Source organism: Fundulus heteroclitus, unplaced genomic scaffold (assembly GCF_011125445.2).
Source record: "Fundulus heteroclitus isolate FHET01 unplaced genomic scaffold, MU-UCD_Fhet_4.1 scaffold_36, whole genome shotgun sequence".
Lineage (NCBI taxonomy): Eukaryota > Metazoa > Chordata > Actinopteri > Cyprinodontiformes > Fundulidae > Fundulus > Fundulus heteroclitus.
In genome coordinates this window covers 1,406,824-1,428,027 of record NW_023396770.1, presented here as the reverse complement: position 1 = coordinate 1,428,027, position 21,204 = coordinate 1,406,824, and the positions used below count along the sequence as shown (strand labels likewise).

General features: G+C 45.1%; 1 protein-coding gene across 3 annotated transcripts; it reads left to right on the top strand.

The window, feature by feature from the left end:
- Positions 1 to 79: 79 nt before the first annotated feature.
- On the top strand, positions 80 to 11,562 carry LOC105934411 (activator of 90 kDa heat shock protein ATPase homolog 1). Of its 3 annotated transcripts, none has more exons than XM_021322491.2 (10): positions 80 to 291; positions 730 to 920; positions 1,019 to 1,101; positions 1,190 to 1,307; positions 1,393 to 1,490; positions 1,572 to 1,709; positions 2,427 to 2,528; positions 2,597 to 2,648; positions 2,733 to 2,911; positions 11,297 to 11,562. In XM_021322491.2, the coding sequence occupies exons 1-9, from the start codon at positions 212 to 214 to the stop codon at positions 2,888 to 2,890; spliced, it is 1,020 nt and encodes a 339-aa protein (XP_021178166.2). In that variant the 5' UTR covers positions 80 to 211; the 3' UTR covers positions 2,891 to 2,911; positions 11,297 to 11,562. The 3 variants fall into 3 exon arrangements, with proteins under 3 accessions (XP_021178166.2, XP_012729822.2, XP_035986394.1); XM_012874368.3 differs by lacking the exon at positions 11,297 to 11,562 and adding an exon at positions 3,025 to 3,105; XM_036130501.1 differs by lacking the exon at positions 11,297 to 11,562 and having other exon boundaries at positions 81 to 291; positions 2,733 to 3,105.
- The last annotated feature ends 9,642 nt before the right edge of the window (positions 11,563 to 21,204 follow it).

Sequence of the window (21,204 nt, the reverse complement as noted above, 5' to 3'; positions counted from 1 at the left end):
GTTAAACTGCGTCCTGTGTGGGATTTTATTTTGGTGGTCCGTACAGTGAGAAGGAGGCTCAGGTTTCAGCTGCTCTAAGCAGAGCAGATTCACTCCTGCAGTCAGTAGAGACACTGTGGGCATTAACAGCCAGGAGCTACTCAGGAGAGCTACAGCAACTTTGAGTCCAGATATTTCTCTCTGAGTCGATCTTGAGTCAGATTGCTCAGCGATGGCCAAATGGGGGGAAGGAGATCCTCGGTGGATCGTTGAGGAGAGAGCTGATGCCACCAACGTCAACAACTGGCACTGGTCAGTGAAACGCTGCTGAAGTCCTGTTGATCGTTTGCTTCAACAAATCTCTGAGTTTTCCTTAACAAAACTAATTCTTAAAGGGGCTTTTATTCTGAAACTTAATGTGTTTTTATTTCTTTCTTAAAAAGCGTCCGCTGGGTTATGAGTGCTAATGTGAGGATAAATCACGTAGCTAATAAAGTTTTTGTCAGCTGGCTCCGTGTGATGAAGCTGTTTGTAGATAATCGTCCTGGTTTCCATGGACAGCAGCAGCAGAAGCCTCCAGAATGACCCGTGGGGACAAATCAGGAGGGGTTATTTTAGCGTCTGACGGTGTTATGAGACCCTGCAGCATGCGCAGATATTTTTAAATGCCGTGATGTCACAGGTGGGCGGGGCCAGATCCCTCCAGGAACAGCTGAGAAAGTGCTACCCTCTCCTTCCTCTCCCCATCAGGACTGAGCGGGACGTCTCGGCCTGGTCCTCGGAGCGCCTCCGTCAGCTCCTGCTCGGCGTGCGGGTGGAGGGACCAGAGGGCGTCTGCGAGGTGACGGACGTCAGCAAGCTGGACGGAGAAGCTTCCATCAACAACCGCAAAGGAAAACTCTTCTACTTCTACGAGTTTCAGCTGAAGGCCAGCTGGCTGGGTCTGTGATTGATGGGGTAGCACCACCCAAACGCTGATGATGTCATCCATCCAATCAGATGCAACTGCTGCTGACTGTTACCTGTCTCCTGTGTCCAGGTACGTCCTGCAGCGGACTGAAGTACAGAGGGACCATCGACGTCCCCAACCTGTCCGATGAGAACGATGAAGATGACCTGGATGTGAGTCGGACCGTTGCCTCCGCCCGTTACGCTCTGGCACGCAGACGGCGGCGTTGCTAACGTCACTAAAATGCTTCGTCTTGCCCAGATCTCCGTGTCGCTGTGTAAGGACCAGCCCAGCACGCCGCTGTTGGACCTGATGAAGAGGTCTGGGATTAAGGAGGTCCGTAGGGTTCTGGGCCAGTACGTCCGCGACCTAAAATCAGGTCTGATGCCCGCAAACAACCACTGGCAGGTTTTTAATGGCGAGTCTGGTGAAGCTCAAAGCAAAGGTGTCCTCTGACCTCACAGATTTCAGTCAGGGGATGATCCTCCCCACTGCTGACGGACAGAAACCATCCACACCTGTGGTGACCAAGAAGAACCAGGTGAAAAGCAGCAAAACTCAGGTAACGATCCTCCTGTTGCTGACGCAGCCGCAGCTGATTCTGTCTGGACCTGAACATCAATGTTTCCATGATCCTCTGCAGATTAGCTCTGATGCAAAGTGCTCGTCCGGCCCTGCTCCTTGTCCCAAAGGTGTTCACATCCAGACCTGCAGCTTCAGCCTGAAGGAAACCTTCCAGACCTCTGCTGACGAACTCTACCGGACCTTCATCAACCAGGAGGTACCAGCTGAGCTGCTTACTCTACGTCTACGCCACAAAGGCCGACGTCCTGCATGTGTCAGATGTGTCCCTAATGTATAATCTGACCCAATCTGTATAATCTGATTGAATTTGACTTTGGAAAGTGCCGTGAGATGACATGTTTCATGAATTGGCGCAATATAAATAAAATTGAATTGTTCAATTCGGTGGAGGCAGATGAGCGTTCACACTGAGCCTGGTTCTGGTTCTGCTGGAGGTTCTCCTCCCTGTTAAAGGGGAGTTTTCCTCTCCACTGTCGCTTCATGCATGCTCAGTATGAGGGATTGCTGCAAAGCCATCAACAATGCAGACGACTGTCCACTGTGGCTCTACGCTCTTTCAGGAGGAGTGAATGCTGCTTGGAGAGACTTGATGCAACCTGCTGGGTTTCCTTAGAGAGGAAACTTTCTCACCAACCTGGAGGATCTGATGGAAGCTGACTTTGGAAAGAGCCTTGAGATGATGTGTTTCATGAATTGCGCTATATAAATAAAATTTAAAAAATAGTTTAACCCAGAGTAGCTCCTCAGCAGGCCACCACGTTCTGCAGAAGCCTGTTAATGAACCATTCATCTGATTCCTTCCTGCTGAACCAGGGACACATCTGGACCATGCAGGGTTCTGCCTGGTATCGGACGCCGCAGCGCCGCGGTTTTCACGCTCGTTCTGACGCTCGTTCTGACGCTCTGTCTGCAGTTTGTTCAGGTGTTCACGCGCTCAGCGGCGACGGTTGACGGCCGACGAGGAGGAAGGTTCCAGCTTCTCGATGGCAGCGTCAGTGGAGAGTTCACAGAACTGGTGAGGTCGCAGCTCTTTGGACAGAAACGTGTGCCTCCTTAAGGTAACCGGGCCGTTGCTCTCTGAAGGTGCCGGACCAGAGGATCGACATGAGGTGGCGCTTCAGGACGTGGCCAAACGGTGAGTCTCCATCTTTGGATGCCGTGTCCACACGCGTTCCTTTGCTGCTGCGTCCTGAACCCAGCTTTGTGGTTCCTCCATCAGAGCACTACGCCACCGTCAGCCTGGAGCTGCTGGACCGAGGAGATGAGACGGAGCTGAAGGCGGAGTGCCGAGGAGTTCCTGCAGGAGAGGAGGAGACCACCAGGGAGGGCTGGAAACGCTTTTACTTCCAGGCCATCAAACAAACGTTTGGATACTGAAGAACATCTGAGAAGCTCCCAGAGAGACTTTAGTCTTAAAGTGCAACCCGACATTTTACTGTTTCTGCTGTTATCCTCCAGAGGAAGATCTGCTGTTCTTTTCTAAAGTCTTCTGCTGTTCCTTTCTGTCCAAGGTGGGTCCAGAAAGTGGGAACCCTTGATGGGGAACTTCTGCCACCATGAACCCCTTAAAAGAGAAACCTTGTTCTATTATAGTCTGACTTCTGTCCCTGTTTGTGTCGCGCTAACTCAGCTCTTCTCTGTGGGGCCTTTACACGCCGGCTCCACGCTGGTTTCTGTTCACCAACGTATGAAAACATCAGGAGACTCAGCTGGGTCAAAGGAAGCATCCTGCAGATAAGGCGTGAGATATAGTTCTTACTTTGCAGGGTGTTGAAACGTCGCCGTATATCTCAGAACTTTTACGTGCGTACCAAGCCAGGCTGTGAGCCGAAGTGACCGAGGCCTGCTGGTTGTGGCGCGCACAAAGCTGGAAACTAAAGAAGACGTCGACTTCTCCCATCGCCTGTGGAAAATAGAGCGAGTCGTACTTGTTCAGAGGTTAAAAATGCTCAGAACTGGCAACATGTCGTCACATTCAAAGATTCTTTGTTGTCACCGTGATGAAGTTTCTCTTTGGCCACTCCGGCTCAGAGGTAACATAAGAAAGACAAAAAACAGGCAATGAACAAGGGTTGCGGTGTTTGTTTTTCCCACTATGGCGTTCAAAAGGGATTAAAATATTAAAAGATGAAGATTCAAAAGTTTGTATGACCTAGTTGTCCTTCATGAGTCACAGACAACAGATAATGAGGTAATAAGGTGCTTAATGTGCACTGATGATTGAGGCTTCATTTACAGAGATGATGGTGTGCAGCAGGCAGCAACATTAAGGTGATTTTAACGTATATCGGGTTAGTAACAGTGGGGGGCGGGGGGGTTAATGTGCTGGCCTGCAGTCTCCCATCCTGTTTCACGGGTTACAGGTAGAGTAGAAATGGCCTCAGATGAGTTGTGTCCCAACCCAAAGCCAGGCTCAGTAAATGGGGTTAGAAGGTTTTAATTAGGAACCGTTTTGCTCATGCAGGCTTTGAAAAAGAGAAATTCATCGTCCATGTTTGCTGCGACTCGGCGAGATGCTGGAGAATCAGGCTCCCTTACTGTTGTCTTCATGTTGCAGACAGCACAGCTACAGCTCATTTCCTGAGGTGCAAAATTCTGTTGTTCACATTTATTACTGTTTCTTTGATAACATTAGTGATTAATACCATATATTGTCTTCGATTAGCTGCAGCTAATTGGTAAATACATGTTCATTTTGCTATGTGATAAGACAGAGTTGAGAAAATAACTCATCCTCCAGACAAGAATTGTGGGTTTTTTATACGTCAGAAAAGCCCGACATAATGGAGTTTGTCCAGTTTGCAGGTTAAATCTCTTTTTTTAGCTGTCAGCATTATCACTACTGAGACCCTAAGGATGATTGTGGCTCCGGTCCAGTTCTGTCAGAAGGACAGGACTGGACGAAAGAAGGAGAACGATATTTTTGGGGGACAAAATCTGTAGTATCACACTTATTAGTATCAGAGATTTACCAAGGAATAAAATTATAGCATTGTTGACTGGCCACATTTATATTTATATTTATATATATATATATATATATATAAGCTTGGAAGCATGCAAGTTTGGTCAGCAAATGATAATCAAAGCTGAATTATTTCTGAGTTCCAAAAATAAAACCTTGATTTTTGTGCAGTAGGATCTCAAACTTATAAGATTTAAAAGAGAGTAAAAAAGTTTTGCCTTCTCAACAGGTTGCTGAACCCTTACCTGATAATTTCTAGTTTACAGTTCGGACCCTCCGGTCCAGCTCTCTCAGACAGGAGGAGTGATTGTCTGTAATCACTTAACCTACATATATATATATTTTTAAAAAATGAGTGTCATTATTAAGTCGAAACTGTTCACTCATAGTAAAAAAATGCTTTGCTATGACACATTGCACAGAAAGAAATGTGTAACTGGATACAATTTAATGCAATTTTTTTCACTAATCAGGGGCATCCAATAATTATGTTAATTGTTCTGGAATAGTTAAGAAAATGGACATTTGTTGTGTTCCAATGCAACAGTGGATAATTTAACAATTACAAGTCTGATTGAATAATGGACTTCAATACATCTGGTGATATTTTAGCATTTTTATTTTCAAATTGTTTGACGTCATCTGTTTCTACAGTTAAGCCAAATGTTATTCTTTCACCTGTCAGAGTTCAGTTTAAAACTATTATCATTTAGCCAAAAAGTTAGTTTCTGACAGCAAAATGAGGCAAATATGTCAAAGGAGAGAATAATGCAAGAGGTGAATCGTTTTCTTAAATAACTGATCTATTTTTCTGCATTTAATTAAAAAAATTATTTATCCCCTTCTCACTGAACTTCTGGCCATCACCCTAATCTTCAGCGTCCTCCACAGATTCAGGTCAGGACTCTGGCTGGACCGCTCCAGTCAGTCAAATTAAAAGGATAGATTAAACCTAAATCAGCCGGGGGCGTCAATTCTTATGAAAGTACTTTATACTTTCCTGGTCAGTTTTCCTGCCCTGAGATCCTGCTGGATCTCCTTGGTTGGAGAAGGTCCTGTGGTTCTTGGAGCAGGTTGATGCTGCTTCCTGGACAGAGACGCTGGCAGATCTGGATGTAGCTCAGAGTTTTTATCAGAATCATAAATACTTTAATAATCCCAGAGGGAAATTACAGCTCCAGTACAACCATCCATTACATACATCACAAACATTTCGGGGGAACGACTGACTGAGGCCTTGCTGCTGAGGACCCCGCCTAACGCGGTTACCATAGGGAGCTGCCTTTAACTCTGTGGAAAGATAGGAGCCACATTTAGAATTTTATCCTAATTCCAGGATACAGTTTTAGATATAAAAAAAAACTTGCACGAGAAAAGCACATATGACCAGACAACATTTATGCAGGAGGGTAACCTTGGAGATCAGTTGCATGAAGTTCGTATGTTGTTGTGGACATCGGTTACGTGTGTGTGTTTGGGGGAAAGTTGTTTTATTTCCATGAACGCTGACCAGAGGGCCATTGTCCTTGATATGATGGAAAGTTATCAACCGGCGCCACAGTTCAGAACACATCCACAGTTGTCCGCGGGGGAGGAGGGAGCGGGGGACAGTTCTGAGCTCTCTCGCCAAAACATCCAGGGGGGTTTTATTGATAGGGGAGGCGTAATCCAAATACTCTATTTGTTATCAGAACAAGCTGCACCAACTTTTCCGTCAGCTTTAAAGTCTTTGCTGACTCCACATGGCGAATCCAACATTCCAAATTAGTTGGGCTTTTTTCCGCGTTTCACATGCAGATTTTATTCCATCTCCCCTTTGAGTTCAACCACCGAAGCCAGTCTGCATTCCAGCGCATCCAGCTAGCGGCTCTGCTCCTCCAACTTCCAGGTCTGTCCATTCATCGCCTTAGTGATCGCATCACATGCAGCCGGCAGCCTGATCAAGGCCATGATGGCTACCGACATCCGCTGAATTTGTTGATACATCAAAAATCCACCAAATCCAATTAGCAGAAATCCAAGTATCATGAATCCAAACATGCATACGTCTTCCACGTCCTTGACTGACAAAATCGAAAAACACACCATATTCCACCTGTTCCAAGAATCTAGGGTGTATCCCACAAAATGTGTCCCCTCAGGAAAGGACGGGTCCTCTCTTCCCTGCCTTCCCGTCGAAAAAATGTAATCAATAGCATTGAGAGAACAGCTTACTAGATCCATGGTTTTCAGCGTTCAGGTGATATGAAGAGAGTGCTTTAGAAAGACAAAGACACAGCAGCACCAGGAGATGGGTTGGGGGGGGGGGGGGGGGGGCAGAGTCGGAGCAGAGAGAAAAGTGACCGTTTCCGAAGAGAGAGAGAAGAGAACAGGATAATCTCAGGATTTATCTCAGAGTTTTTATCTGAGGGTTTTTATGGAATCGGCATTAAACAAACGTTGGTGAACGGGAACAAGAACAGGATGTTCTGGTTGGTTCTGTCTTCAGCCCGGTCCAGACTGGACCTCTGTGTCTGGACCATTTGGACCTCCAGCAGTCAGCACAGCTCTGACCGGTTCATCTAATAACTTATCTACATGTGAATCAAAATGAAAAACATCTGATACTTTTCATAAAACATACGACTTTACGTATCAAGCCAAAGTTGGGTGTTTACCGGCTGCTGAAATAAATTCTCCAGCTGAACAGGTAGTTGAGATCTTTGCTGCTTCCATGGAAGTTATGAGGAGACGACCGCCGTGTGCTGCTGACGCGGTGAAGCGAGTATCTGGCCTCCATGAAACCAGCAGCTTCACTGCTGTGGAGGGCCAGCACTGTGAGAAGGGCGAAGGGGAGGAACCTGGCAGCATTCGATGCAGGAAGGGACGGCTAGGTTCAGCTCCTGGAGGCCAGGCAGCCCCCAGAATAAACCCCTCCACCCAGACCCAAAGCCCACCGGCTAGCAGCTCAGGAACCTGCAGCACTTTTCTCAGCTCACTGGTTGCGTCGGGTCCGTCATATTTCAGCAGGTTCCTCTACCAGGTGTCTAACCTGCTGCCTCGCCATAACGAGCAACACGTGAACAGAGCCTCACCTCAGCAACAAGCATCGCTGTGTTCACAGAACGTCAGATCTGGTCCCGCTGGATCCGGGTTGTTTTTCACACATTTCCCAAAACCCTGACTGGACATAAAACTCCAGGAACTACAGAGTTGCTCATTTAAATCACTGAGGCGGTTGATGTGTTCAGCAAAGAGAACAAGTCAACACTGAAAGCTGTTCTGGGCGTCTTAAAGTTTTTAACTTTTTTCACATTGGTTTTTCGCCGTAACTTATTACTGTTTGCCACTCTTCCATGAAGGTCAGATTTGGGGGGTCCATGGCTAATATTTGTCCTGCAGGTGGTCCATTCTCTCTCCAGGGGTCCGTTCTTCGTACGTCGCTAACTCAGTTAGCAGGATTTCATTGTTGACGATTTGGCATGATCTTGGATCGTTTGGTTCTTCGAAAGACTTCCTGCACTTGTTGTCATAGCAACATGTGCGCCAGCTTGAGCCTGCTCCAGAGCAGGCTTATTTCATGTAAACAAGATTAGATCACGGCTGTATAAACGGAGGAGATAGGGAAGTCTGCCGTAGCCATGTCCATTTTTACGACAGCAACCTGTTGCGGAAGGTGCAAGAATAATTTGCAGAGTTTTTCGAATTAATCGCGTATTGCGCAATAGACAGGATCCTTTAGCGCAGCGCGACAGTGTAGAGAGATTTGTCTTGGTGGCTGTTATAAACAGACAAACACATTTAACAGTGGCTTTTAAAGAGGAAAAAGTGATGTTGGAGCCATAAATCTAAAATATTTAAGTTATTTGTATGATGGTTTGCTTTTTATTTTTATCCTATTCAGTAAGAAGAGTTGTTCAGGCCATTTTATTGTGAAGTTTAGTTTACTTTGAAAGGCTTGCTTCCTGTCGAGCCGTATGTTGTATTAGAAAAAACTATGGGTGGATTATCTAGCCACGGAGCAATACAGTTTTACCGTGTAAACTGTGGATGACTTGGAAAATGAAAATTTTAATTTTTTATGGATAAAGATTTTTTTTTTTGTTAAAAATCCCAGTTTGCACGTGTCCTTTACTTCCGTATCTAAGGAATGACACTGAAATTTGGATCTCTTGACATAACAAGTGCCTTTTTAAAATAAAGTATAATAATTAAAGGCTACCATTTTGTAGAATATTCTTGTATTTCACTTTTACTTGTCCCCATGTTCTTGTGGGTCCCGTGGAGGCTCTGATATAAAAGAACAAAGTAAATATGAGATTATTAAAATGCAAAAATACATACTGTAGAAAGTGATAGAAACATCTACCATGGACAGTATTTACGCATTAATTTGTCTGCTGCTTTTTGCCAGCCCTCTCTCCTCGCTTTAACAAATTTTTTGGTGTTTTAATTAATGACAAATTCGGCATAACCCTCCATTTAAACCCCGTGTTCTGCTTGGGAGAAAAACTGTGGGCGTTCTTTGTTCATGCTGAACAGCCAATAGCAGCACTGCTGATCATTGTTTCTACTATCGATACATTTCCCCTTTTAAACAAACGCATAAACGCACAGTTGTCTCAGATAACTCAATCCAGCCATACTAATCATAAACAACAGGTGTGTTGGAAGAACCCAGTTAGCCGGATTATGATTAGCCGGATGAAATCATCTTGGATGTCTCATTTGATCTTGGATGTTTTAAGCAACGTACGAAGAACGGACCCCAGGTCCAGATGATGATCAGAACTCTGGGAGGTTGTTGCAGAACCCGACCCTGATCTAAACTGGACTGTAGATTATAATTACTGTTGCTTCATTGTCTTGGTTTCTATTATTTTCTAATAATGTTAAAAAATAACTAACTAACTCTTCATTGCAAATAATAATAATAATAATAATAATAATAATAATAATAATAATAATAATAATAATAATTAATAATGATGCATGGACAGGAAGGGGCCCAACAACAAGAACTTCTGCCCAGGGCCTCAGAAAGCCTTTGGCCGCCTCTGTGTCTGATGAAGCTTGTGTTTAATCCTCTTCCATGAACTTAATGATGTGTTTTTAACTCTGAGTCTCTCTATTGCTGGTGTTAACTTTGTCTAAATACTTTTAAAATGTCTAATTAGTAAATTAGCGGCAGATATTGTGGCCGCTGTGAGAAATGAGGCGCAGAGAGGGAAACTTCCTGTAAATAAGTGCAGCTTCTGTTTGCGTGAAGCGGCCGTTTCCCGGCTGAACGCTGAACACTGGGAGCTGCTGTTCTGCCAGAGGCTTTCCAGTAAGCCGACCACATATAAAGTGTTTTATGAACGACTTTAAGTGACACAGTCAGACGTAAATCTGAGCGCTCGACATTAATCTTTGAGTGTTTTCTGTCCTAACTGGAAGTTTGGAGTTGGGAGGAGTTCCTGCAGCGCCTCTCAGAAGCTCAACCCGCTTCTGGCTTCAAGGTTTTGGCTTTCAGCTGATGGGGGGGGATGCAGATGGCTTCCCGGTGGTTTGGCTCCATCAGGCTGACTTTAATGGAAGTTTTTCGGCTCTCGGGTTCCTCTGGGAGAACATCACTGCTGTTTTTATGCTCCTGGTTGTTTTGCGTCTGTCGTTGATCCCATTTTACCAGATATTAATAAAATAACCCGAATACGGATTTGACTGTCAAGGTAAAGACATTCGTTGACTATCGGGTCGGTAGTTGACTGTTTTCCAACCCTGCACCTGAAGGCAGGTAGGCCTGCATGTTTCAGACGAGTCTCAGCTTCAGCACACCTGAAGTCTGATGGCGGCTGCTTAACAGACCGTTACTGAACTCTGATCCTCTGATTCAGCAGCGTTACAGCAGCGAAATATCAGAAACAAGGTCAGAAAACACTAACTATAAGGCAAGCTGGGTTAAATGCAGGGGGAGGCTAATACAGCATGGATTGTATGAAAGGGGCCCCAAATGTAGTTCTGCTCAGGGCCTCAGATAACCTATGTGAGCCCCTGGGCTGCAGGTCAGCGGCTGTAACCAGTTTTTAGGAATCAAACCAGAGTTGCCAGCCTGCAGCTTTCAGATGCATATCTTCTGCGGCCCGCCTGAACCAGATCAACGTGTCGTTACGGGTCTTTGCAGAACCCGTGAGGGAACTCAGACATCTGATCCAGGCGCCTGGAAGCTGCAGGATGGTGGGTCTGCAGGACTGGAGCTGGGCAGCTCAGAATCAGGGGAAAGCTTCATGCTTTGCACTGAGAAGATGAATTTTCTGCTGAATCGTCAGATTCAGATTGGTCCTGCACAGATTCCCCCACACGGTGCCACAGCTTGGCCTGCAGCCGGGTCCAGCCTGGAGGCGTGCCGATGGGTGACATGTTGCAGCGCAGCAGGACTTTCTGACCCGATGACGCCAACCAGGACCAGGAATATCTCACACAGACAGGAGTCCACCTCACACGTCATCCGGGGTTACAAACACGTTCAAAACAAACTTTCTCTCCTTTCACTGCAGTCAGAGCTGCAGGGTTTCACGCAAACGGGACGATTTAAACCGTTATCAGCTGCAGAACAAAACCTTTATTTGACCTTAAATAAGCAATTTTCTAAAGTATTCACCCCCGTGGTTTCATGTTGCTTTCAGAATGAATTTAAGAGGAAAATATCCAAAATTTTTTTGTTTTTTAAACTCTTTTCTATCAGTTTCAGAAACATTAGCTCCATGTTAAGTAAACTGTGCAGCAGAAGCATCCATGCAGCCAGCCGCAGCCTCTCTGTCCTGGTGATGTTGAGCTCAGCATCTTTGTGTTATTTTCAGCTTCAGATGCAGCAGATCCTGCCCCGGACCGACCAGCGTGCCATCATTCCTGTTTTTCCTGTTTTTTGGCTGGAACTCCTCGTTCGGACAGCGGGAAGCTGCCAGCGTGCCGCCTGGAGAACGTCCAGATGGAGAGGAACCTCAGAGACGGCGTCACTGGGACGGCTGCTGACTGTTGGGCTTCAGACGCACAAACGTCACCTCAAGCCTCCAGCAGCCGCCATGAAATGCTAATAAGCTGTTTTCATTAAAAGAATTCCTCTTAATTAAACATCCTGAGCAATGATGGAGCTGGAAGAACATCTAAACGCAGCAAAAAGAGCAACATTTTCATGACATTGGTGTAATTTGTCCTTAATTAGAGCAGATAAGATTATCTGCCTATGGAATGAATATTTTTAACCTTTAAATTAGATAATTAGACATCCTGCACTTGAAATAAGAAGATGGAGATGAGTTATTCCAATTTTAAGTGCAAAAATCTTTCTCCATTGGCAGATTATCTTATTTACCTGGTCAAATCAAGGACAAATACATTAATTTCAAGAATATTTGATCTACTTTTAGTTGATTTTTGCAGTGAAAGCTGCAGGTCAGTGGAGGTTCGTCTGTCTACAACCAGGGATTAGTTTCTACTCAACTACAATTTTAGTTTTTAATTATAAAGGCAATTAGAAAAGGTTCTGGCTGTTCTTTCTGTTTTGTTTTTTTAGGTAATATCTACAACAGAAGGAACCCAACTGTTTTAAAGGTAATTTAAGGTTTTCAGTTTTAAACTGTTTGTATTTCTTCATTTTCAAAACCTTTGGAAAGGCGGCTCTCAGCTCGCCTCATTCTGCACAATAAAGAGATTTTTTTCTTTCCTTTGTAAAACATTTAGTTCTAAAATCAGAAAGGACTCATTAATCTTAGCAGAATTTAATTCAGTGCATATTTATTTTTGCTGCTCTAGATGAGGTTTATTTTATAGTCAGAACGGTTCTTTAGATTAAAGTGTTGCTGATCATCTAAAAATCTGTGAGGTCTTCTGGGCTGTTCCCCCTCAGAACGACAAGATGTTCTGGACGTAACGGAGGTCTTATTGCACGGCTGTCTGCAACGCATTCATCCATCATTCCTTTCTGTATACATTTAAATCAAGAATTACTTTTTTAAATAAAAAAATATGTCTAGTAGGATATTAGTTTTCTTTGATTCCACATAAACCAGATTATGAACCAGGGATTAGCGCGTTGGACCTCAGCGACGGACGGATGGGTGCTTAAATAATTATTTAATTTGATGTTTTCAGTCAGTTTTACTTTATTTTCTCTGTATTAATATTCAGTGACATTCATGAGTGGAAACAGATCAGCAGCTCCAGCTCTAAGTGAGAGAACATGAAATGAGCTGTAGCTGTGAAGCTGAGATGGATGGTAGCTGGTAAACAGCTTTTATCTGGTAATCCAACCCTGGAAAACAAGTTTTATTTAACCCAGAACAACAGATCAGCTCCCCACAGAGGAGGTGGATCCGTGGCTCAGACTCAGACCACAAACAAGATGGGCCTCTTCCAGTAAACAACTTATCTGCGTCCACGTCTGGGATCAATTAAACACTCGCACACCAGCTTAGAAATATGCTGATTCACAAATTACACCTGTTTTTGTTTTTTCCTGCAGTTCAGCCGGAGCGGAGGAAAATGCAGGAACTGTGCAGTCAGCAGGTTTTCTTCCAGGCCGCCTGATGCCAGCGGCTACCAGGAAGTGTTTGGCTGGACGCTCTGCAGTTTTAAAGCCGCGGCCCGCCTCCTTTGATTCAATAATGTTTTTATTTTTCTGGATCTCTGCCTCCAAACCAGTCGGTGGACTCTTTTAATGGCCTTCAACTTTTCCTGAGGTCCTTCCAGGAAGAACAACCTTCAGTTGTTCCAGACAGCCCCAGCTGTAGCGCCTCAGGTGACCACTAGGTGGCAGTGTGTAACTGGCTCCTCTTCCTGCTCCACAGTCACACTTTTCTTCACAGTTAAATGTGTTTGGTTGAAAACAAAGAAGTTGAGAGATTTCTCCATCTTCTTGTTTCTGCAAAGCTTCAGTGATCCGTCTCACCCGTCCTGCTCAGCCGACCTTCTGCACACCTTCTCTGGGCTCTCTGTCCTCACGGTCCAACCGTCTGCATGGACGTTTTATTATAAAATGGAAAATTAGGATTTGATCCAGACTTTCATATTTATATGTTTAATAACTTAAATATGATGATCTGCCATTTAAACTCATCCGTCTTCACCGAAGCTCACCACCTCGTCGCCTGTTTAAAGAATAAATCTCATTTCCCAGCTTTCTGATACTTCCTGCTAAAGTTTCTTTCCCTTTGCTTGGCCTTCTGTTTTTCAAGGTTTAGAAATGTGTCTAATTTTTTCCTGGTTTCTGGGTGTTTTTAGAGGAGTAATGGAAACCCAGACTGTCTCCAGGTGAAGGACTCACCTGTGTCTCTTCTTATTCCTCTGCTCATTTCTGAGCTTTATTCATTCTCTTGGTTCAAAGACATTTTCTACAGTCCTGTAAAGTTCTTGCATCCATCTTTTCCTTTTCTTGTTGAAATCTGTCTTTTCTGTCTCCTGTTTTTTTTTGTCTCTGTGTATTTTTCTGGTCATACTCCTAATCTCTGCTGAAATCCTTTGATTTTAACCTCCTGGTTGCTCTTCCTTTAATTAGAGTTTAAATCACAGCTCCTTTCTGTGTTGATTACTTCTTTTTCACTGTGCATCTTTTGGCCTGCACCAACATTTTTCAAGTCCAGTTATTATTTTGTTAAATTAAACACTTAAACTGCTTTACATGTTCAACAATTATGCATCATCATTTTCCAGCAGGTTATAATTTTATCTTGTGGAGCTAATAAGGATGAACATTCCCAGCTTTGGCACCATAAATATTCATTATTGCGCCTTAAAATGATGATCTATTGATTACTTTAATCCAGAAGGAAATAAAACAGCTCATCTCCTGTTTGCCTCTAATGGGAGAGTCAAAACCTTCAGAAATGAGAGAAAGACGCTTCATTCTGGTCTAAATCCTGACCAGCAGCTGACCAACAGAGAGACTGTGGAGGTCAAAGTTTAAGGTTTGTTCCCGCTGCATTCATCTGCTCTCTGTTCTTAAAAACAAAGCATTTAAATTTAGAAGCGCGGCTGCTGACTTCTTCTCTTCCTCAATCTGAGTTTTTTTTTTTCCGTCTCTCGGATCCAGTTGGACCGAAGCACAAAGAGCCGATGCCACCTCTCTTCTCTGCTTCATCGCTGGTAGCTAAAAATGGAAAGTTGTTTATTCCACCGAGCAGATGCCTGTGTGACACACATGCTCAGACCACCCATGGCTGTCTGCTGCTCTGTGCACACACACACCCAGAGATAAACGGCAGAGCGTGTTCCTCCTCTGATGAGCAGAAACCTGTGCATCCCTCCTGTGGGCGGGTCCTGAGGATGAACTGTGCAGACCCGGCATCGTTGGCGGAGGCCTTGGATCGCTCAGACGGGGGACGGGCCAGATTTCCCCTTTTCTTGTAAAGTATCCTCTCTCCTCTCCTTGGTTCTGGTTGCTAAGGAAGACAAACAAAAAGCCTGGCCGCCCTCGGTCTCCATTGAAAACACCTGCTGGTTTAATTGAGTCATATTTCAGGCAGACATGTCAGAAATCTGCTGCTGGAGTGGAGGAGAACACAGACTGAATAAATCATCATCCTAAGCAGCTCTGCTTCTCACGATGCTCAGAGCTGCACGCTTTCTCTGCACGAGTTGCACCAAACGACTGAAACACGGGACTGTGCAGAAGTTTGAAAGCATCCCTCACTCCTTTATGGGTCCCCTCCTGGCAGAATGGACGTCCTGGAACCTTTTACAGCGGCTCTGCAGGCTTGCTGAAGGTCTTAAAGAGTTTTTCCTTGGATGTTGGTGACATTTATTTGATTTTGAATATAAATATTTAGGTTTTCTCATTGATGATTCTCTGCGTTTGGCTCCCCATATTGAATAGTTGGTTAAAAAAGCTGAATTTGAAGTTGTTCTTATTTCAGAATTGGATCTTGTTTGTCTTGTTGCTGCTGATTTTCTACCAGTTTTGCACCATGGTGACATCATTTCTATGCATGCATGTTCACACTGGTTGCAGATTCTGCGTATCAGGGAGCGTTACGTTTCATCGCTGGTCTGGGAGCTCTTTCCTTCTCCACCCACAGTCACCGGTATAATTTCATTTACTTCCCCCTTATCTTCTCACCCTTGTTAATAGAAAATATTCAGTAGGTTATTATCTGCATTCAAATTAGTTCATATTACTAAATGTTCCTTAAGGTTCGCACTGGTTATGATCAAAATAAATAAACAAATTCCAGTTTGCAGCTCCCTGAGACTGGAATCAGCTGCAGAAGGACTTAAAGCTGAAGGATTTGGTCTCTGTTAATGTATTTAAACCACTTTATAAATAAGGTTTCTGTTTGTAGATGTCTTGCCTAATTTTTAATGGTATTCTGCCAAAATGTTATCTTTAATATGTTTACATGCCGTAGTTTTTGATCAGAATTGTGTTCTGCTGCCATTCTTGGCCAGGTCTTTCTTGAAAAAGAAGATTTTTAATCTCAGTTAGATTTAGCTGGATAAATAAAAGTTGCTTGCATGCATTTATAAGGGACTAAATAAGAGACATAAAAACATTAAAAACATTAAAAATGCCACAAAGTGTCAGAAAGAGTTCTGTAATGTGTGTGGCGGCTGCTTCTGTGCCGTTCAGATCTGTCATTGGGTGAAAACATTAAGGATTTATTTTGATTGGCTGTAATATCTGCTGAAATCCTCCATTAACAAAGAAAGTTTCACTATTTTCCACAAAAAGTGATGCAACACAGAGTTTTTGCTTCTTCGTCTCACTTAAATGCTTCGAATCATCAACGTGAAAATGACTTCAACAGAACCTGTCTGACAGCAGGAAGTAGGCTGGCACCCGGATCTAAAGATATTTGGGACTCCGGAGAACCACGGTCAGAACCAAACATGGAGCAGAGGAGAACCTTCCCAGGGCTCGCCTGATGAGGCCAACAAGACAAAAATGTAAGTAATGAGTTAAAGGAGAATCTCCGGCCTTTAGTTTGTGACTTTAAGTTAAACTCTGGGTTCTGCTGCAGGACGATGGTCCAGACCAGAAAGTCCTCCTGTAAATGGCAAAGAAACTCCAACAAAGGGAGTTTTTTTGGATTGGCCTAGTCAAAGTCTAGAAAACTCAGCTGAAAATCCTCCAGATTGTTAGAATTAATCAAATTCTGTAAAGCAGAGCAGCTCCAAACTCCACAGTGTGAGACTCCAGTTATCAGCTGGAAGTTCAGGGCGTGAATACTTTTCCACACCGGGTCAAGCCTGTTAGGGACTTTCTTTCCTTTAATGAGTGAAATCATCTGAGAACAGCATTCTGTTCCTATTCAGCTTTTCTTTCTCTCATTAACATTCGTTTGTTGATCTGAAAAGCAAAAACCGAATGAGGGAGCAAATACTTTTTGGCGACCCAGCGCCGTGTGACGGGTTCAGGAGAAGAATCTGTAGGGTTAAGAGATTCCCTGAAATCTGGCACACGGTTTTATCTTTAGCGTTAATTGCAGCTGGGTCTCATTTACAGACAGGCAGACGCACGGGCCGCCCCACCGCCGTCTGCTCGCCACTAACCAGCAGGGCGGGGGGGGTGGGGGGGGGAGGTTTCCAATCCCAGGGAGAGCGCTCGGTCCTGGGCCTGAGTCCGTGGGCCTGCGGTTGTGACGGTGTGGCAGCCATGGCGTGACTCTGCAAAATAACTTCCAGTTGTTAAATCACATGCTTGGCCACTTTTCTCGGCGTAATTGCCGCCCGCCAAGCTCTGCGTGATAAATCATGAGGGTCCGTGTGTGAAACGAGGAATGTGGAATTACGCCGGAGATCCTCGCTGCTCAGATGTCTGGACTTTCCAGCGTTTTATTTAGATGTTTCATTCCCTCCGTGGAAGCCTGAGGCCGACATGTGAGCATCTTTGCTCTGCTGAGTTCTGCTTCCTGCTGACAGGACGCCGAGGTCAGCGTTATTTGACCCAAACGACCCTTAGAAACCCTCATCTTCATCGTTTATTTCCTGTTCAGGTTTTCATCTGTTTATCACCATCATCACGATTCAATTCAGTTCAGTTTTATTTAGATAGCGTCAATTAACATCACGTCATTTCAAGGCTCTTTCCAAAGTCAGCTTCCATCAGATCCTCCAGGTTGGTGAGAAAGTTTCCTCTCTAAGGAAACCCAGCAGGTTGCATCAAGTCTCTCCAAGCAGCATTCACTCCTCCTGAAAGAGCGTAGAGCCACAGTGGACAGTCGTCTGCATTGTTGATGGCTTTGCAGCAATCCCTCATACTGAGCATGCATGAAGCGACAGTGGAGAGGAAAACTCCCCTTTAACAGGGAGGAGAACCTCCAGCAGAACCAGAACCAGACTCAGTGTGAACGCTCATCTGCCTCCACCCACTGGGGCTTAGAGAAGACAGAGCAGAGACACAGAAAGCTCAGAAGCTCACATTGACCCAGGAGTACTTTCTATGTTAGAGAAGACAGAGCAGAGACACAGAAAGCTCAGAAGCTCACATTGACCCAGGAGTACTTTCTATGTTAGAGAAGACAGAGCAGAGACACAGAAAGCTCAGAAGCTCACATTGACCCAGGAGTACTTTCTATGTTAGAGAAGACAGAGCAGAGACACAGAAAGCTCAGAAGCTCACATTGACCCAGGAGTACTTTCTATGTTAGATGGTAATAGAGGATGATCTGCCTCCCCTGATGATGTCACAGCTAACAGAACGCCAGACCAGGTGTACCTTCTATGAAGAGAAAAAATTACAGAGAACAAAAAGGTAAAAGCTGAAATAACAACAAACAATGCAGATTGGAGAGCAGTAGGAGAATTCAGCAGAGTGAGAGAAATAGACCCTGATGTCCTCCAGCAGTCTAAGCCTATAGCAGCATAACTACAGAGGTAGCTCAGGGTAACATGAGCCACTCTGACTAGAAGCTTTGTCACAAAGGAAAGTTTTAAGATTAGTCTTAAAAGTAGACAGGGTGTCTGCCTCACGGACCAAAACTGGGAGTTGGTTCCACAGGAGAGGAGCCTGATAGCTAAAGGATCTGCCTCCCATTCTACTTTTAGAGACTCTAGATCACCATTATCATTGAGGTTTAGAGAGCAGAACTCCTGGTTGCATCTATCACACAGGTCCGGTCCAGTCTAGTCCGGTCCGGTCCGGTCCGGTCCAAACCATCAAAGCAGCCCAGCTCATCACTCCACCGCCACCATGTTTGACTGCAGCTATGATGTCCTGCTTGTGAATGCTGTGCGGGACAATCACTTTCCTGGTACGTCTTCTGTGTCTCAACGTCCTTTTTGTTTAGTTTTGTCTTGTCTTTATATAACACAGCATTTTGTGATTTTTATCTTGGGAGGTGTTATATAAAGTTTTAATTAGAAGGTGCTTATGTGATGGTGGCTCTGTTATTTTCACTGATTGCCTTGTTTGGTTTGAATCCAAGCCTGCATGTGTGGGTCGCTCCAGGTACTCCGGCTTCCTCCCAGAGTCTAATCATAGGCAGGTGTTGCTGATGGATGGAGGGGGGTTGGGGATGTCTTCTATACCTGCTCCATGATGTCTCAGAAATTCATTTGTGGGGGAAAACAGCTTTAAATCCAACATTTCCTTCATCTGTGGATCAGGAGCACCACAAAGACGTCCCAATATTCCCCGTCCCGGTGGAAAAGAACTCATCAAACCGGGCCGGCTGATGCGTCCCCATCACATATAATTGGAGATTCTTTGTTATTTTGCCTTCACCTGATATTTCTAATTTTAAACGCACCCCCTGTCATCCGTCACGTCCCACATATGTCTACCTGTCTGCCTGTTTTCCTCCCGTTCAGCGCTGACACATCTGGGTTGGTGTCAGCCTCCGTTTCATCTGTCAGTCGGTCCACGCGGCGGTGAGTCCCGCCGCCTTTGATGCCAGCTGATCAAGAGAGTTATTTCTGGTCCTGATTAACGCTGCGAGGAGCGGCTTTCATCAGGAGGGAGGGGGGTGTGAGGGTGGTGTTGGTGGCTGAGCATATGGAGAGCTCCCCTGAGGTCTGAGCGTCTCTCTGAGCTGCTGCCTGCATGGAGCTCACTCCCATTGTCAGAGCCTGCAAACGGGTTCTGCACAGCGCCGATCCGATCTAGCAGCAGCCGCTTCCTCAGGCTCCTCTGGGATTAATATACAGCATGATTAACACCTTCCCAGCCTGCAGCATCCCATCACACTCCCACACAATCCAGAGAATATTCCCAACTGGACCCAAGCAGAAACCGTCATGACACGTTTCCAACACCTGTAAACCGCATAAAACCCATATTTCTATCATTTCCATCTGTTTCTCAAATATAAGCAACAGGGAGAGAGAAAGAACAATCAGTCTTCTGGGGGAAAACACTAATGACTCGATGATTTATTAATATCAGGGTTTTCATGTCAGATTCCAGACTAAACTTTCATTTTTATCCCTTTAAAGGCAAAAATTTATTTATGAAGGAATGAAGGAAGGGAGCAGCGAGGAGAGACAGGGTTCCTGCAGACGTCCACACTGAGCCTGGTTCTGGTTCTGCTGGAGGTTCTCCTCCCTGTTAAAGGGGAGTTTTCCTCTCCACTGTCGCTTCATGCATGCTCAGTATGAGGGATTGCTGCAAAGCCATCAACAATGCAGACGACTGTCCACCGTGGCTCTACGCTGATCCAGGAGTGGATGCTGCAGGTCCATGGCTGATACCCAATGGTCAGAAGTTCTAGGATCACGTGACCATGTGAGTCTTCTGCGTTACTGACGAACTCATCGTCACGTTCCAGAACCCAGTTTGATCCGAGCTTCGTGGCACGGAGTGTGATCCTGCAGGAGACGAGTCCATGGTGGCCAAAAGACATGATCATAGAGACGGTCAGCAACGATCCTCAGGTAGGCGGCGGCGTTTGAATGAGATCCAAAGTGTGTCGAGAAAACGTTCCCACCAGCCTGAAGCTTTGAGGCAAGGCAGGACGGATCCATACGTTCATCTTTTTCAATTCAATTCAGTTTTATTTCTATAGCTCCAATCCATGACACACGTCATCTTCAAGGCTCTTTCCAAAGTCAGCCTCCATCAGATCCTCCAGGTTGGTGAGAAAGTTTCCTCTCTAAGGAAACCCAGCAGGTTGCATCAAGTCTCTCCAAGCAGCATTCACTCCTCCTGAAAGAGCGTAGAGCCACAGTGGACAGTCGTCTGCATTGTTGATGGCTTTGCAGCAATCCCTCATACTGAGCATGCATGAAGCGACAGTGGAGAGGAAAACTCCCCTTTAACAGGGAGGAGAACCTCCAGCAGAACCAGAACCAGGCTCAGTGTGAACGCTCATCTGCCTCCACCCACTGGGGTTGACCAACCTTTTAGAAACTGAGAGCTACTTCATCGGGTCAGCGTCACCAATAAATAATATAATAATATCAGCAATGCTCTTTTTTTTTAGATTTTTAAATTTGTATAAATGCAAATGTGGTAGAGCAACAGACATTGTATATGCAGCTCATTGGACAGTTCTGGTTTTAGAACAAACTTGAAGGCCTCACATGTGGTTCTTGGGGCCACCTGGTGCCTGCGCGCCCCCTGTTGGTGACCCGTTTCATTCTTTGTCTGTATTCTGATTAACCGTGATTCAGCTCCAGCAGGAGCAGCTACGTTTCTCACAGCTGTCCCGGAGAAGCGAGCTTTAACTAATAAAGTGGAAGGTCCCTCGTCTGAGTCCGGCTAACTCGCCGCTGCTCTGGCGTCTCCGACCGCTTCCAGCCTCGAGAAACTGGAAATGAAGCGCAGAGACCAACA